Source organism: Gymnogyps californianus, chromosome 5 (genome assembly GCF_018139145.2).
Source record: "Gymnogyps californianus isolate 813 chromosome 5, ASM1813914v2, whole genome shotgun sequence".
Taxonomy (NCBI): Eukaryota; Metazoa; Chordata; class Aves; order Accipitriformes; family Cathartidae; genus Gymnogyps; species Gymnogyps californianus.
In genome coordinates this window covers 48492465-48511946 of record NC_059475.1, presented here as the reverse complement: position 1 = coordinate 48511946, position 19482 = coordinate 48492465, and the positions used below count along the sequence as shown (strand labels likewise).

Here is a 19482-nt window from a genome sequence, read left to right as displayed (position 1 = left end):
AACAAACGTTAAAAAAATGAAAGTCTAGAGCTTAACATAGCTATTAGAAAAATAATTCTATTCCTTCTTGGTGGGTAAATTCAGAAAATTATTCAAGGACTTCTGCAGAAGCCATCTCCATTACAATGTTTTGTCATACCTGAACATGACCGCATACATTCAACTGAGTCTGAGACAGTCCTGATGACAATTTTGAAATTCGTGTAGCCCAGAAGAAAAGGTTTGCTCCTGATATAACTCTGAACACGTGTATCTATACTGATTGCAAAATCACAACTCTGAGCAACAGCATTACCTTTTTTCTGATGGTCAGGACAAAAAATTGGTACCATAGATCCACAAGAGTAGAAGCTTCACCCTTTCCACCAAAATGATATCTTCTTTTTCTACCTAGCCTTTCTTTCTTGCCATCTGCATATGATTACAGCATTTTTTAATTTTTTTTTTGTTCATTTTCTTGATTTCTGTATGAGTCAGAAATATGGATTAAAAAGTTGTTGCAGTACAGAGGCCATTCTCCCAGACTGTGAAAATGTTTCAGTAGGTCCTATTTGCACTACAGACCACTTCAACCATGTCCTTTTAAAGAAATCTTTGTATGTTTATTTGGGAATAAGGAGGGAACTTAATTCGAATCTGACTAGCTGAGCAGGATTTATAGAACAGCATGCTTTAGTTAATAATTTTCTTTACATTTCGAACGTAAATTAAGAAATTTCCTGCTATTCCATTTGAACAAAAAAGTGGCATCTGGTTTTGTGAGACAAAGAAAGTCTGAGATCATATGTGACAGAAAGGAAACAGGCTTTAAAAAGCTCAGAGGCCTTTATAAACAGTCAGAGATACTTTAAAATTCAGAAAGATCTCTGAAACCTTATTTTTTTGTACATATGACAAACATTAAAACCACATCGAGAAATGTAAAGAAACATTCATCATAATACTGTTAAGATTCACCAAAGGACTTTTAGAAATAAAACCACACAGGAAGTTACTTCAAAACTGCTTGAATTTCTACTGAAAACACACACAAACAGTAATTTTGGTTTTATATTTGCTTAGCTTAAATATCTTTCATTTATAAATTACACTAGTGGCAGAGCTCTACCTTAGGGAAGAAAACACAACCCTATTCCAGAAATGTGCATATGTTATATATGTAAATATACAGCTTTCTACTGCCTTACAGATGCCCATGCTTGTCTATATCTATCTGCAGTCCTACATTACTTTTGGAGGCAAGAACCATCTATGTCCTGTCGTTGTACAATGCCCTGTCGTTGTACAATACCCACAGTTATAGGGCTTTGGTCCACAAATGACAGTAATATAGACAATGAATGAAATAATGAATGTAATTTGCTTGATTTTTCCTATTTGAGGAATGTAAGGAATGAGCTGGAGTTGACTTGTGGTGATGACAATGCAAGTTAAATACAGGTAAGTATGAGAAGTGCAACTGGTATGCAAATGGATGTTCAAAATGTAACCTCTTTTAAAAGGGGATCCAGAACAGTACTAAAAATCCAGTGGCATCCTTGCAAAGACTTTTTCTGCCTGTCAGATTGTCTAAAATCCTCAGTGAAGGACGAGGGAAACTAACAAATGCTGGTAGGGAAACCTGGTCATCATCCATGACATTTTTATTAACAGTAACAAAAGCAATGGTGTACCAGCTGGTATTTCAGACTGTACAACACTTCAGGTTTAGAATCTTAGATAAACTGCCAAAGACAGCGAACATGGTTCTGCAATACTGTGATAAGGCTGATAATATACAAGTAAATAGATCTAAGTTTTGAGGCTGATCAAAGCACATTCTGCAGTTTCTAAGGCAATACGTTTATTTGTATCTTTACTTAGGTCTTCCTTAAGAAATAGTTTTCACTGTTATTTTCCAGCATGTATAAATGTTTATGTAAGGATTTTACATATTAAAAATAAGTTTATGCAATTATCTCCTCCTGAGGGAGACACTTCAATATACAAGGAAAATTTAGTTCTTCCTTAGGGGAAAAAAAGTTTAGTTCATTTCCAAGATTGTGATAGTTTGGATAAATACACTCCAGATAAATTATTGGTTAAAAATAGGAAACAAAGGAGAAGAGTAAATGAAGTTCCACAGGGATCTGGGTAAGAACTTAGGCTGTTTAATATACATTCATAAACGACCTGGAAAAAGGGGGTGAACAGTAAGGTAACAATGTTTACTCATGCTAGGAAGTTATTAAGGTAGTAATGTTAAGAGCTGACTGTGAAGAATTTCAGAAGGCTCTTATAGGACTGAGTGGCTGGAAGATAAAATGGTAAATGAAATTTGGTGTCAATAGATATAAATGATACACAGGAGGAAAACCATACATAGATACATATATTAAAAATGACAGGTTCTGACCTCATCATTATCACTCAGGAGCAGATCTTGGCATTGTGTTAGATCTTGGCATTAGTTCCGTGAAAACATGGATTCAGTGCTTAGGAACAGTCAAAAAAACCCCCCAAATCAAATATTAGAAAAAACTGGGAAAGGAATAGATAACATACTTTTGCCACTGTACAAATTTAGGGTTTGTCTCTACCTTGAATAGAGCACTGGTATTGTCACTTGGAGTAGAATATTTACTTAGAAATGGAAGAAATACAAAGAAAGCAAGAAGGATGATCAAAGGTATGGAATGGTTTCCACAGAAGATACTGGGTAGCCTTGGACCCTTCACTCCGGCTGAGGAATGGCTGAACGGAGGCATAATCGAGGTCTACACATTGGGAAGGGCAGGGAGAAGATGGGATTGACTGTTTACTCCTTCTTCAAAAACAAGAACAAAATGCCATATATATGAAGCTAAAGGGAGACAAGTTCAGGAAGTTAAGAAAAAAAAAACGCAAAACCACCAAAACCAAAAGGGAAGTGTCTCTTCATGCAACAGGAAGCAGACCTGTGAAATTCCTTGTCAAAAGACACTGTTGATACAAGAAGCTGATATAAGCTCAAGGCAAAATTAGATGTGCAACTGAAAGAGAGATCCACTGAGAATTAAAAAATAGGCAATAAAATATATTAATGAACAGGGTCAAGACATTCCTTCAACTGAAGAAGGTGAGAAGCTGAGAAAGTATTAAGGGAGTATCACATGTGCTTGGCTTGTTCTTACCCTTCCAGTCTGTCTGTGGTCCCTCTCAGATACAGAGTACCTGGCACAATGGGTCCTTCATGTCAATCAGCATGGCTATTCTTATGTTCTTAATGTCACTGCTGTAGCCTTATAAAATCATTGTTTCTTATTTCGAAGAAAACTCACTTCACTTCTATACCTCAATTAAATCTATTGAATTAAGTGGTGGAAATTTTGCTAATTCCATTCTTCAGCAGCTAGAAATAGTTTAATGTTTTTTCAGGGAAAAAACCCATCTCTTCCTGAGCTGCCCACATGTGTCATTTTACATCTAGGAACACCAATTCTACTTGCAGTACCTAGTCAGCACTGATATTGATGCATTTTGGAACAGCACGTATCAGGAAAATTGTGGATTAGTTGGAAATAATCCAAAGAAAAGCATCAGGAAGAGAGTGAAGCAGTGGAAAAGACTGCTGAGGGGAGCTTGTGAAGACTTCATCTCTGAAAGCTTTTAAAAACAAAACATCTTTCAGAAACAACATGAAATAGTTGATTCTGCATAGGGACAAGAAGAACATCTAGCTCATGAATCTCCTTATTGTTAAAGGTTAGGAGAATATTAGGGGGAAGTATAATAGTCACTTCTCTTTTTCTTAGACTCTTCTCTCAGCACATGCTCATGAACTCTACCAGAAACAGGATAGTGGACTAGGTGGACCTTTAGTCTGACCAAGTACAACCATTCCTCTGCTCTTAACAGGATTTCCTTTTGAGGTACTTTTTGACAATATTTTTCCATGGGTTAATGATGTCATAGGCTACTTTTAAAATAATTCAGTTATGAGAGGAAGGTGGACCAGGAAATGAGAAAATCTGGGGAGAAAGAAAAAGGAAAATTGCTATACTGCGATCAGCTCTTACATGAAAATGCCTTTCAGTGACAATGTCATTATACCAATCTTCTGTTTTCGCAATGAAGGGAACAGTTACCTTTGCAAGATGAAAAAAGTACTCCAAAGATAGGAAGATTGGAAAGTTTCAGCAAACTTGGTCCTTCACTGATTATCAGATCTTTATGTGAAAGGTTCTGTTTTAAACGGAACATTCAGATTTAGACTCTGGTGTTTAAATCCAGAAATGGCTCTTAAATAATAACACCATCTTGTTTTTATTAAGTTGATAAAAGAAATCTTTCAGCTGAGGAGTTGTTTGCACTACAACAGTCTGAGAGAGAAAGTCGTTCCTATACGAACAACAAATATTGCCAGATTCAACAAAAAAGGAAAGCAGACTTTCTGATGAGTAGACTGATAAAGGTGCTGAATTACGTAACTCAAACAGAGAACAAATTTTGTGAGAATTGTAAATAATGAAGAAGACAAGTCACTGATAAACAGAGAGCTGGAACTTTTGGTAAATTGAATAAAGCAGTCAATGTCCATTGAAATAGATGAGCAGAAAAAAAATGTTTGTTAAGAACAGCAAACTATAAATTTTTCTTACAGGTTGGGCAGACACTATTCTCAGAAACAAAGACTTTGAAAATAACTTAAGGGTTATGCTCAGTGGATAACTGATTGGAGCTCTATGCCCAAAAATGTTTAATAAAGCATATGGGTAGTTCAATTCTAATGCTCATAGTTTAAGAAGGAGGTAGCAATGTCAGAGACAGTTCAGAAAGGAATCACAGGTTTTAATAAAGTATTGAAAAATATGCCTTACAGTGGAAGACACCAGGATCACAACTTGTTCAATTTATCAAAACAAAAAGGAGCAATTTGATCATGTTAACTGTGAGAATGTGGGGCTCTTTCATCTGACAGGTAAAGACGCCACAAAATCTAGTGGCATAAAGCTACAGTTGCCCAGATTTCATCTCAGGAAAGAAAGGATTTATCCCAACCATTTACTCCAGGACAGTTCTGGCACTTTTCTTATGTGCAGTTCAGAGGATCAAAATTAGAAGCCTGAATTTCTTGCAGTCAATGCAGAGAGTGGCAATTCACTCCAGAGTGGCAATTCAAAGTGTGTAAATTCAATGCCTAAATACACTTCCCTACTTTGCACTGCACAGCAGTAGCCACAAGCACAGGCAAAAAGCAAGGATGATTGAGCATTTGAACAAATTGTTAACAGTTGTGTGGGATTCTTCTTAATATGATTCTTTTTAATATCATTTTTAATCCAACAATATATGATTTTTCTACCCCAAAAAAATAAAAAAGGAGAAGGAGCTCTAATTAACCATACCTATCGGGAAGTTTTATGCTTTTTAGCATCCAGAATGTCAGACTAGAGGTTCACATGAGCCCTCTTGGCCTTAAAATCTATGCCTCTACAACTTATTAAGAAGGGAAAACAAATGAAGTTCACAAACAAGCATCTAGCATTTTATTATAACATATTTTACCATGTGACTGTTCACAGACGGTGAGTTTTACTTAAACAGTTGTTAGAAAGCTAACACGCTCTTTTTGCTACAGTTAAATGGCAGTAGATCATAAGCCATTCACAACTCAAATATTTTTTTACAATGTAATTAAGATTACATCTTACTGAAATCTTATGAGGCCAATTTCTAAAAGATGCAGGCAAGAAACTGTTATCAACCTTTATGAAGCTAAAACAGTAAACTATAGGTTTTAGTCTCCCTGCAATGGATCTGTGTAATTCCTGCTCACTCTAAGGGCAATTAGGCTCACTCAAAGGGAACAATAAGATTTTTATCTTTTCAGCTACCGACAATAGCTGGTGGCAGGCTATTGAGGAGAAATAGCAGGATATAAAAATGGCATGTATTGATGGCAGCTCACTCATCAAGATCACAGCATATCTATGTGCAGCTTACTACAGCACCCAGAAAGAAACTAGGAACAGCCTAAACACGGAGCAGCCTACACACAGACTGTTCGATGTCACAGTTCCAAGTAAAGGTCCTTTGATGAATTCCCTGTATTCTGAAAATTAAGAGTTTGTTACCATCTTTTTTTCTCCTTGCTTAAACCTGCTGTCAATCCATAAAACAGCTTGCTTTCTTATGTCTAACAGCTAATTTGTCTTCAGTCTTTCCTAAGGTCCTTGCTGATTTTCTTTTGAAAATGCAAGTTCAAAAATCAATGTATTCACATGTTTCTGATCCCTTCGAAGAACTAGCATATATATTTGTGAGTTCAAAAGAACATTTTTATTAATAAGTATTTATGAATATTCGACATACCATTGCTAGTTCTAAATATCACATTGTAAATGTGTAAAATATGTTACACAGTTTCCATATCTCTTTTATCAAAAGCTGACAACAGCATGGGGAACTAAACAGACCAGCTGATTCACTACATCTTGTTATCCTGGTATCCATGTGCTCACCCTTACCAACATAGTAAACATGACATATGTCAGGGCTCCTTGCCCCTGAAGGGTGAGCCACCTTGCATTTATTGAAAAGCAGTATCCTACCTACAGCCAATATCCTGGAGCAGATGCAGAATCGTAGCTTAATGCCTCGTGTAAAGAGCATATTCTTAAAGACCGTACTGTTTTTGTGTCTATTCATCTGCCAGTTCCACTGTCCCCCCTTAACTCCCTCTTGTCCAATTTCAACCAAATTTGATTACAGTGATGTGAAAATAGCACCTGGGTACAGGATAGAAATCTTACTAGCATCCCTTCCAAAAAAAAAAAAAAAAAAAAAAAAAAAGGCAGGGAGAGCTCAGCCCATATTCATTCTGTGGGGAATAATCATTCAGCACTCAGAGCTCTGAACTCAGGAGACGCTGCCTTCTCTCCAGTCATATATATATCTACGGGTTTTAGGCAGCAGAGTAGACTGCTTTGAGTAACATTTATGGAAGGGAACACAGGACATTACTGTTGGCTTGCTATAGAAGTTATAGGGAGGAGACGAGAATATTGTCAGCAGACTTAAGGGAGACAACACGGTCCTGAAAGTGTTGTGTATGCAGCTGCTGACGCAAAGACAATGTGGCATTTTCAACAACAACAACAAAATGAGTTCTTGCAACTTCTATTAAGCTTGTGGAACTCACTGCCAAAGGATATTATGGATGTTGAAATGGGCTCAAGAGACAACTGAATGAGGCATAAACACGAAACTCAGGAGACACAGAAGAGCAATCCTTTGAGGGTTACTACAATGACAAAACCACACCAAGTTTAGAAACTTCCCGCAGGTAAAAATAATTGAAAGCTGAGACACTATTCATGGAGATATTGTCCTGGTTTTGGCTGGGACAGAGTTAACTCTCTTCTTAGTAGCTGGTGCAGTGCTGGGTTTTGGATTTAGTGTGAGAATGATGTTGATAACACACTGATGTTTTAGTTGTTGCGAAGTAGCGCTTATCTTAAGCCAAGGACTTTTCAGTTTCCCATGCTCTGCCAGCAAGCAGGTGTGCAAGAAGCTGGGAGGGAGCATAGCCGGGGCAGCTGACCTGAACTAGCCAAAGGGGTATTCCATACCATGGAACGTCATGCCCAGTATATAAACAGGGGGGAGTTGGCCGGGAGAGGCGGATCGCGGCTTGGGAACTAACTGGGCATCGGTCAGCGGGTGGTGAGCAATTGCATTGTGCATCACTGGGTTTTTTTCTTCCCCCCCCTTCCTTTTTTTTTTTGTTATATTCCTTTTCATTGCTATTATTATTATTATATTTCATTATTACTCTTGTTAGTATTGTATTTTACTTTAGTTATTAAACTGTTCTTACCTCAACCCACGAGTTTTACTTTTTTTTTCCTTTCCTCCTCCTCACCCCACTGGGAGGCGGGAGGGGGAAGCGGCTGCATGGTGCTGAGTTGCTGACTGGGGTTAAACCACGACAGCCTTTTTGGCACCCAACGTGGGGCACGAAGGGTTGAGATAACGACAGATCTGATCAGAGTGTGTTAAAACAAACTTGTTATAAGTATTCATTGTATTGGTTTGATAGTTACTGGTTACCATGTGGGTTCTTTTGCTCTCAGAGTTGGTGTTGTGGTTCTTGAAATTGCGTTATGTAATGCCCTACTTGCAGTATATGCTCCCTGTTGTGCTGTTTATCATCTGTGGGAACCGGGCTAGAGTTATCATGTTGTTGTTGTTTGTAACACTGGTTTATGATATGATAGAAGTGCAGGCCGTGAAACTAATCGGGTGTTTGTACTCAGCATTGTTGTCATCTCTGTACTTCAGGAGCTGCCTATGGGAGACTATTAATAATTGTATTTTTACCTTTTCTCCTCAGGGAGCCAACCTATTGGGGAGACATCTTCCCACATCTTCCCTTTCTCTGCCAGGTTAATTACAATAGCATTGAAGGAGTTTGTAAATTTTGAATATCCTTGGGATGTTGAACTTAGCATGGTCTAATTGCTAGGAATCAGCCTGTTCCTGAATGTGATTCAGATCTTGTCTAGGGTTAAACAACTATTTAAAAATACCACCCAGAGATCAGCTCCCACTGACTGCAGCTACTCCAACCCTGGTGACAGGCACTGCAGCTACTCAAACTCTGGCGACAGGCACTGCGGCTACTCAAACCCCAGCGACAAACAGTGTGGCTACTCAAACTCTGGCGACAGCTACTGCAGCTACTCTAATCCCTATGACAAGCACTGTGGCTACTCAAACCCCAGCAACAGGCACTGTGGCAACTCAAATCTTGGTGATGGATGACGCAGCTGAACTAGAGAATCAACCGGTGCCAATATCAATCGCCTCTATACAGAAGAAGAAATATACAAAAAATCAGTTTGCTTAGCAAAGGATGGAGGTGAACCAGGGTCATCACGAGAACAGGAGGAAGAGGCAGAACCGGAGATAATCACCCGATCCCTATCCCCGCGTGAGCTGCAAGATATGCGAAAAGACTTCAGCCGTCATCCGGGCAAGCACATTATCACCTGGCTGCTCCGATGCTGGGATAATGGGGCAAGTAGCTTGGAATTAGAGGGTAAGGAAGCCAAGCAATTGGGATCCCTTTCTAGGGAAGGGGGCATTGACAAGGCGATTGGAAAAAAGACACAAGCCCTCAGCCCCTGGAGGCGACTTCTGTCAGGCGTGAGGGAAAGGTACCCCTTCAAGGAAGATGTTGTATGACACCCAGGCAAGTGGACCACCACGGAGAGAGGTATCCAGTACCTGAGGGAATTAGCTGTGCAGGAGATGGTTTATTATGACCCAGATGATGGGCAGTTACCCACAGATCCAGATGAAGTCCAATGTGCACGACCCATGTGGTGGAAGTTTGTACAAAGTGCACCGTCATCGTATGCCAAGGCATTGGCAGTAATGGACTGGAAAGATGAGGAGGGACCAAGAGTAGATGAATTGGCTCGCCGACTTCGGCAATACGAAGAAAGTCTCACTTCCTCCCTCGTTGTGGTTGTGGAGAAACTGCCAGACATACTAGCCAAGAAATGGTCCCAAGAGTTCCAGCGATTTGAGGATAAGTTTGGCCGCCCACCTGTACAGACCAATACCTCAGCTATTAGGAGAAGGTATTCTTCTGGGCAAGAGAGAGGAGAGAGAAGGTATATACCATGGTGTACCCTGTGGTTTTATCTGCTTGACCATGGAGAGGATATGAGGAAGTGGGATGGAAAACCTACCTCGGTCCTAGATGCACGGGTACGTGAATTGCGAGGAAAAACAACCACAAATGAGGGTTCTTCCAGGAAAATGGTTGCTTCAGCCTCCAGTGAGCCCTGCGAGCGGTGTAGCCGACAGAGTGGAAGGGCTGATCTTACTCCTGATTCTATGAAAAGGAATTCTAATCTATTTTTACAACAAGTGAGTGGAGAATCCTATGACCAGGACTAGAGGGGCCCTGCCTCCAGCCAGGCAGAGGAGAGGGACAACCGGGTTTACTGGACTGTGTGGATTCGATGGCCTGGCACATCAGACCCACGGGAGTATAAACCTCTAGTAGATACCAGTGCACAGTGTACTCTAATGCCATCAAGCTATAAAGGGGTAGAGCTATTTGTATTTCTGGGGTGACAGGGGGATCTCAACAGCTAACTGTATTGGAGGCTGAAATAAGCCTAACTGGGAATGAGTGGCAAAAACACCCCATTGTGACTGGTCCAGAGGCTCCATGCATTCTTGGCATAGATTATCTCAGGAGAGGGTATTTCAAGGACCCAAAGGGGCACCGGTGGGCCTTTGGTATAGCTGCCTTGGAGACAGAGGGAATTGAACAGTTGTCCACCTTGCCCGGACTCTCTGAGGACCCTTCGGTTGTGGGGTTGCTGAGGGTCGAAGAACAACAGGTGCTGATCGCTACCACAAGGGTCCACCGGCAGCAATATCGCACCAACCGAGACTCCCTGATTCCCATCCATACACTGATTCGTCGACTGGAGAGCCAAGGAGTGATCAGCAGGACTCGCTCACCCTTTAACAGCCCCATATGGCCAGTGCAAAAGTCTAATGGAGAATGGAGACTAACAGTAGACTATCGTGGCCTGAATGAAGTCACACTGCCGCTGAGTGCTGCTATGTCAGACATGCTAGAACTTCAATATGAATTGGAGTCAAAGGCAGCCAAGTGGTACGCCACAACTGATATTGCTAATGCATTTTTCTCAATCCCTTTGGCAGCAGAGTGCCGGCCACAGTTTGCTTTCACTTGGAGGGGCGTCCAGTACACCTGGAATCGACTGCCCCAGGGGTGGAAACACAGCCCCACCATTTGCCATGGACTGATCCAAAATGCACTGGAAAAAGGTGAAGCTCCAGAACACCTGCAATACATTGATGACATCATCGTATGGGGCAACACAGCAGAAGAAGTTTTTGAGAAAGGGGAGAAAATAATCCAAATCCTTCTGGCAGCCAGTTTTGCCATAAAACAAAGTAAGGTGAAGGGACCCGCACAGGAGATTCAGTTTTTAGGAATAAAATGGCAAGATGGATGTTGTCACATCCCAATGGATGTGATCAACAAAATAGCAGCTATGTCCCCACTGACTAGTAAACAGGAAACGCAAGCTTTCTTAGGTGTTGTAGGTTTTTGGAGAATGCATATTCCAAATTATAGTCTGATTGTAAGCCCTTTTTATCAAGTGACCCGGAAGAAGAATGATTTTAAATGGGGCCCTGAGCAACAACAAGCCTTTGAACAAATTCAACGGGAGATTGTTCATGCAGTAGCCCTTGGGCCAGTCCGGGCAGGACCAGATGTTAAAAATGTGCTCTACACCACAGCCGGGGAGAATGGCCCTACCTGGAGTCTCTGGCAGAAAGCACCCAGGGAGACCCGAGGTTGACCTCTTGGGTTTTGGAGTCGGGGATATCGAGGATCTGAGGCCCGCTATACTCCAACTGAAAAGCAGATATTAGCAGCATATGAAGGAGTTCGAGCTGCTTCAGAAGTGGTTGGTACTGAAACACAGCTCCTGTTGGCACCCCGACTGCCGGTGCTGGGTTGGATGTTCAAAGGGAAGGTCCCTTCTACACATCATGCAACTGATGCCACGTGGAGTAAGTGGGTTGCACTGATCACACAACGAAGTCGAACAGGAAACCTTAGTCGCCCAGGAATTTTGGAGGTGATCACGGACTGGCCAGAAGGCAAAGATGTTGGAATATCGCCAGAGGAGGAGGTAACGCGTGCTGAAGAGGCGCCATTTTATAATAAACTGCCAGAAAATGAGAGGCAATACGCCCTGTTCACTGAGGGGTCCTGTCGCATTGTAGGAAAGCATCAAAGGTGGAAGGCAGCTGTATGGAGTCCTATATGACAAGTTGCAGAAACTGCAGAAGGAGAGGGTGAATCGAGTCAGTTTGCAGAGGTGAAAGCCATCCAGCTGGCTTTAGACATTGCTGAACGACAAAAATGGCCAATACTTTGTCTCTATACTGACTCATGGATGGTGGCAAATGCCCTGTGGGGGTGGTTGCAGCAATGGAAGCAGAGTAACTGGCAATGCAGAGGTAAACCCATCTGGGCTGCGCCATTGTGGCAAGATATTGCTGCCCGGCTAGAGAACCTGGTTGTGAAAGTACGTCACATAGATGCCCACGTACCTAAGAGTCGGGCCACTGAAGAACATCAAAACAATCAACAGGTAGACAAGGCTGCTAGGATTGAAGTAGCTCAGGTAGATCTGGATTGGCAGCATAAAGGTGAATTATTTCTGGCTCAGTGGGCCCATGACACCTCAGGTCATCAGGGAAGAGATACAACATATAGATGGGCTCGTGATCGAGGGGTGGACCTGACCATGGACGCTATCGCACAGGTTATCCATGAATGTGAAACATGCGCTGCAATTAAGCAAGCCAAGCGGTTAAAGCCTCTTTGGTATGGGGGACGATGGCTGAAATACAAATATGGGGAGGCCTGGCAGATTGATTATATGACACTCCCACAAACCTGCCAAGGTAAGCGCCATGTGCTTACAATGGTGGAAGCAACCACCGGCTGGCTGGAAACATATCCCGTGCCCCATGCCATCGGCCGGAACACTATCCTGGGCCTTGAGAAGCAAATCTTATGGCGACGCGGTACCCCAGAAAGAATTGAGTCGGACAACGGGACTCATTTCCGGAACAATCTCATAGACACCTGGGCCAAAGAGCACGGCATTGAGTGGGTATATCACAGCCCCTATCATGCACCAGCCTTTGGGAAAATCGAGCGATACAATGGGTTGTTAAAGACTACATTGAGAGCAATGGGTGGTGGGACCTTCAAACATTGGGATACACATCTAGCAAAGGCCACCTGGTTAGTCAACACTAGAGGATCTGTCAATCGAGCTGGCCCTGCCCAATCACAACTTTTACATACTGTAGAAGGGGATAAAGTCCCTGTAGTGCACATAAAAAATATGCTAGGGAAAACAGTCTGGGTCACTCCTGCCTCAGGCAAAGGCAAACCCATTCGTGGGATTGCTTTTGCTCAAGGACCTGGGTGCACTTGGTGGGTGATGCGGAAGGACTGGGAAGTCCGATGTGTGCCTCAAGGGGATTTGATTTTAGGTGAGAACAGCAAATAGATTAAACTGTATGATATTAATTGCTATATAATCTTGCCACTGTATGTCATCATTATTATAATTGTTATATGCTATATTAATGGTATTACAGGAAGAATCACTTAGATTAATGAAGAATGAACTTTGACAAAACTGAGTGAAGTGCAGTAGTGATGGAACCAGGACTGACTTCAGCATGCAACCATCTGACACCACACACCATCCTCCTGCTGCGCCCAATGTCACCCGCCTGCCACACCACACCGAAGCCCAATCCTGTTCTGCCGACTGAGCAGACTTTGCACCGTTCCTCCTGCCCAGACAGACTGTTACGACAGATGGAGCTCAAAGTCATGGACTGAATGAACTCAACAGACATTTGATAGAGATGGCCCATAGACCGTGGGAATGATATCTGTGTGTATATATTAAAAGACAGGAAAAGTGATGATGATTAATTGGAGATGTATCAGAAAGTGTGGGATCTGGGCATAACATAAATGGTATAGAATAAGGGGTGGATATTGTCCTGGTTTCGGCTGGGACAGAGTTAACTCTCTTCTTAGTAGCTGGTGCAGTGCTGGGTTTTGGATTTAGTGTGAGAATGATGTTGATAACACTCTGATGTTTTAGTTGTTGCTAAGTAGCGCTTATCTTAAGCCAAGGACTTTTCAGTTTCCCATGCTCTGCCAGCAAGCAGGTGTGCAAGAAGCTGGGAGGGAGCATAGCCGGGGCAGCTGACCTGAACTAGCCAAAGGGGTATTCCATACCATGGAACGTCATGCCCAGTATATAAACAGGGGGGAGTTGGCCGGGAGGCGCAGATCGCGGCTTGGGAACTAACTGGGCATCGGTCAGCGGGTGGTGAGCAATTGCATTGTGCATCACTGGTTTTTTTCCCTCCCCCCCCTTCCTTTTTTTTTTTTTTGTTATATTCTTTTTCATTACTATTATTATTATTCTATTTCATTATTACTCTTGTTAGTATTATATTTTACTTCGGTTATTAAACTGTTCTTATCTCAACCCGTGAGTTTTACTTTTTTTTCCTTTCCTCCTCCTCACCCCACTGGGAGGGGGAGGGGGAAGCGGCTGCGTGGTGCTGAGTTGCTGACTGGCGTTAAACCACGACAGGAGAGTACCACATATGACTTCTATATGCAGATACCTAAGGAAAATTAAGAGAAGGGCAATCCTGGAGACAGGATACTGCATTAGGTGAGAGACATTGGACTGATTTGTGATGGCTGTTCTTAAGTGGTGGAAAATTTAAGCGAGGGTATTGAGGATATTGGGGATGGGAAGGGGAGCTGAAGTTATTTTAGTAAGCGAATGCAGGTGATGTAGAGCACAAATAAATATGAAGCAAAAGTTTATTAGATTTATTGCCAAAGGAAAAATAATTAAAAGCAACTAATAATAGATTCATAAAATGAAAAGCATTGGAAACTGCGTTGAGATGATGCTGGGATAGTGATACCATCTGAATATTTCACCATAATGATGCCAAGAAAGGTATTACAATAATTCAAGCATTATGATGCAATTATATCTTTGGACAAAGTTCAGTGGGGTTTTGGTGATCTCTAAGTGTAAGTAATTCTTCGTAGTCATTAACCCCCACTTCCTAGCGGATCTGCTTGCACTGAAAGGCCAGGATCTCCCCCGGCATATTCCACCAAACACGGACGAGGTTATAGCACCAACCATTGCTCTGCTCCAGCACTGTGCTGGTGAAAGAGAAAAGCACTGCCAGCCGAGGGGCTGGGACAGGGATCGCCTCAGTACTGTGCACATAGTGCCACTGCCACAGCATGAAGGGGGAATGGAGTCAAGGATAGGCAGAGGCAGAAGCAAAGGAGGGCCAGGCAGGGGTAAAATGGTGGCAGAGCAGGATGGTGTGTCAGCTGTGCAGAGAGAGGCATGAAAAATATTATAGATGTGACAAAATTATTAATACCTAATTTCATATTTTTTAGTACTGTATTTCAATACCACTTAGAACTGCTTTCTTACCATAGTATGGTATGAGTATCCTTAACTTCAGGCAACAAGACAAGATTTGCCTATAATACAGAAAACCTTTTTCTTTCTACTTGTTTACTCCACAGAAAAAGAAAAAAAAGAAAAATCTTGTACTGAAAAAAAAGCATCTCCAAGAACAATATCTGTGCCCTCAGGCATTCTGGATAAACACCTGCATTAATTATATTTGGACAAATACATTAAAAATTATTTAAAACAAACACACTTTCCTGGCCGAAGTTCATGACACTTTTCCACTAAAAGAGTTTGGAAATAAACATTTTTTGCAATTTCTTATAAGCATGGCTTGTTAAAAAAAGGCTTACACCACTCTCTTAAAGTAGGGTAGAGAAATGAGAACAGTCCCAACTGAATAATCGGAATGAAACTTTAATTGGAGTTTCAAGATCCTGTGCAATGAAAAGAGCTCATAATCTCCAAAAGCTGGCAAAGTGTTCCTAGACTCACCAGTCTCTTGGCTTTACAAACCCTACAAAACTGAATAGCCACAGAAGAAAGTTTTAAAATCGGCAATCTTGAGGTTCACACGTAACCACCAAGGAGCAAAGTTACTTTACCTAAAGTAACAAAGGTGCTGGATTTGGGGAAAATTGTAGAGGGTTTCAACATACAATGTGCAGATACACACAGCTACATACTTCACTTCAAAGAAGTGTTCCTTTGTTCTTAAGGTTAACAGAAACTTCCATTATTTTGGAATCTTTTGTCTTTAATTCAGAACCGTTGCCAGTTGTAAGGCAGAAGGATGCAAAACATGACGGAAGCAGGGGCACACACCTTATAATCTCTCAGGAAAACTCTTTGTGTTATTTTATCCTCCATGTGCAAGTAAGTCAGTCTGAAGCATCTGAAAGCACTCTGAACGAAAACAGGTACAAGTAACTGTTATGACTCCCATTTAACATATGGAGGGAAAGAAAGATTAAGTCATTTGCTGAGAGCAAGGGACTACAGAATTAGATACAGTCCACTAGACTTCAGCAATTCAAATAACACAGAAGGAAAATATACACACTTTATCCAGAGATAAAACTGCAAACTGAAGTAAAAAATGCTGGGGTTTTTTTGGTGAAGAGAGCTCTGTTTTCCTTATTTCTTTAGAGGATTTTCCCATTTATTTTCAAATCAAACTGACTATACAGCGCATGGTCTACCTTTTCTACCATACACTATAAAAGCACGATTGTCATTACCTGAAATTTTTTCTTGTCTTATAATGACTGTGGTAGGGAGTACACTTCTTGAGAAGTTTGCAATGGTCACCCCAGTTGGTAACAGATGATTAAAATATACCCAAAATAAACAGAAAAATATTTCTCAATTGTTTTTGTTAATTACTTTTTCCATGGAAATAAGATTTTCACTGGGTACATTTGTCTTTTAAAAACAGTGGCTTATGATCTTAGAGCTCCCATTACAACAGGTGTTTAAAACACTAGAACTCCAGTAGCCGAAGTGCTTTATTTGTGAAGCTCTGTGTAGAGAGGTACTTCTCAGCCATCATACCAGCATTTTTCAAGGAAAATATCCAATTCCACTATGTGATCTCATTGTTTCTATTTACTACTTTAAATGCCTGTACGAAGGCATATTTCTCCTATAAACTGAAACTGCTTTATTTTCTAGCTTGTCATGGTAGAGTTCAAAGAACGTACTACATGTTACATACAGTAACATTACTGCAATTTCAAACTAAATAAACCACATATACGAAAGTATAATAACCAAACCAAAACCCGTATAATTTAAAATCTTATCAAATGAAATACTGCAGTCTAATCATCAAAAGAATTAAAGGCATGCATAAATAATGGAAATAACATAAATATTTTTTTCTCTGTCTTTTCAGATAAGTGATCAATTTGCTAAGCCTTTACTTTCAAGTGTTAAAAAAACTTGAGAAGTCCATTCAAATAAGTTCAAATAACTTCACGGCTCATATTTTCAAATAAAGTCCTGGGAATCATTATCAGGACATAAACCAATCAACCTGTTATCATTTTATCTTCCAATTAAATCAACTGAGTTTGAGTTTCTTTATTTTATCAGAAATTAATCTACTTACAAATGAACCCTCCCTTGGAGACTAGGAACATTTTGTGCCTTATGAGACAAAGTAAAAGCCAGGAGTGATTCAGCTGCTTAGTTATAGTTGACTGGTGCCATTTCGGTTTTCCTAGAGTATTTATCTGATATATTTCTATGGGACTGACAGATACGACACAGGCCACTCTTCTGGACTAGCAGCAGGAACCCAGACAAGATACCCTACAGTGCCTGTAATGGTACTAAACACTTAGGTTTAGGTACTTTGGCTCCATCACTTTGGCAAGCTCCAAATTTGCTGCTCTATCCCATACTCCATGCTTTTGTTTATCTGAAGTACTTTGTCTCCCAGACGGTATAGTGGGATCCTCAGTTGCCATGGATTCTTTTTGTCGGGTTTTGGCAAAGAAGCTGAAAGTGCACAGAAGCTTTCGTGGGACTGTTTGCGAGGTGGCACATTCAATTCCTATTCTTTTTTTAATTACGAAACTGTGTTTGATCTATCTTTCCTTTCCCTCACCCCCTAGGCACATGTCACACAGAATCCAGCCTTCCGCTCAGTTTGCCCACAAACAGCCCAGTGACTAATTTTCCTATATCCTACCCAGAACTTTTAAGGCCCAACGGACAATCATTTCTTCACATCTCTATAAGTTTTGAGAGTCACTTTTACTACATCTCCCTGACACGCACAGAGTCCGCGCGTTGCTGTTCCCGCTATGCTGTACTGCCCAGGTAAATTACAGCACTCCCCCCATCACCACTTCCCTCCCTCATCTCACAGGGCGTTAGCTCAGAGCATCTCCTGCTTGCAAAATATGAATACTCACAACGGGCTACTGTCTCCCCTAAACCATCCCAATGTACTCACAGGGTCTGGGTGTCCTCCGGAAGACTGGGAATGAAGTGGATGTCCCTACAAGTGATTTTGTAGTCATCCCAGTCGGAACACTCGCAGAAGGCTGAAGGACACCTCTCTGTGCCCTGGCTGCACAGCACCAGCACCAGCAGCAACTGGAAGGCTACCGGGAGGCGCAGCATCTTCCGCCACCCGCTCCCGCTCTGCCCCTCGCTTCTCCGAGAGGAAGGGAGGAGACGCCAGAGCCGCAGGGGCAGACGACGCTGCCCCGCCGGGAGAAGCTGCTCGGGAAAGGCGGCACCTTTGCTGGACAACGCCGCCTCCTCCCTAAGCGGGGACAGGAAAGGTCTCAGCAAGCCCTGCGCGCCCTCTCCTTCGGGCAGGCTCCGTCTCCTCGCCCCGGCCCCCGCGCCCACCCCGCCGGCCACCCCTCCCTGCCGCTCCCCGCCCCACACCGACCTGGCCCCCCTGCTCCTCGGCACCCCTCCCGCGGGGTCCCCCGGGCCTGTCCCCCGGCAGCGCCCGTGCCCCGGCCCTCACCGGGGGCAGCGCCGCAGCGCCGAGTCCGGCCGCGCCGTCCGGGACCCCGCCACCCGGGCAGCGCCGCTCCCCGCGCTCCGGTCCGCAGCCGGCGGGTCCCAGAGCAGCCGCGGGGCGCCGGGGCCACCTGGCGAGGGCGGCCGGAACTGCGCGGGGCGAGCGGGCTCCCTGCCCAGCCCAGCCCAGCCCAGCCGAGCCGAGCCGAGCCGAGCCGAGCCGCGGCGGGCGGCCGGGCGAGAGCTGCCAGGTACGGAGCTGGGCTCCGGCTCCGTGCCGGCAGCGGGACGAGCCGGCCGAGCCGTTCAAACGCGGCGGCGCGACGTCTTACCCCGAACATTTCTTGCAGCATCTTTGCAGAAGGGAGGAGGGAGGGGGCTGTGTAAGCGCAATACTAACTCACCTGTAAAAGCAGTGAAGTTAAAACAGATCTTTACACCGAGTAAAAATTCACTAGCTGCAAAGGAGATACGCACTAAATGTAAAGCAGTTAAAAAAGCACTGAAAATTCAAAAGAGTGATTTTGCAAATCACATGATAAAACAGAGAAAAATGAAGAGGAGAGAGTAACATTTTCCACATTATCAGAAAAGATAAAATCCTTTCACCAAAGAAAAAATGGGGGGGGGAGGGGGGGAATCTAACCTTAAGAGAAATAAGGTGGAATTATTGTCACTTGAAATAGCAACCTACTCCAGTCACTGTTAGGGACACAGGTTTACAATGGATATGGCACAGAAGTTCCCACACTGAAGCAGTCATATCTGTGTCTGACAGACATACTAAAAGCTGAAAAAATCTGGTTAATACTCATTTAATTCTGGGTTTCTTCATAAACAAGAGATACTCTTGCTAAAAACAAATATTTAAAAGTAGTGTGAGAAAAAAAGAGATATT

At 42.5% G+C, this 19482-nt stretch overlaps 1 protein-coding gene across 1 annotated transcript in view; it reads right to left on the bottom strand.

The window, feature by feature from the left end:
- TSHR (thyroid stimulating hormone receptor) overlaps window positions 1-18230 on the bottom strand; it is an 86410-nt gene extending 68180 nt beyond the window's left edge. The window contains exon 1 of the mRNA XM_050897708.1: window positions 18061-18230. Within this exon, the coding sequence (XP_050753665.1) occupies window positions 18061-18230 (170 nt within the window). The remainder of the gene's footprint in view (window positions 1-18060) is intronic.
- Between the last annotated feature and the right edge of the window lie 1252 nt (window positions 18231-19482).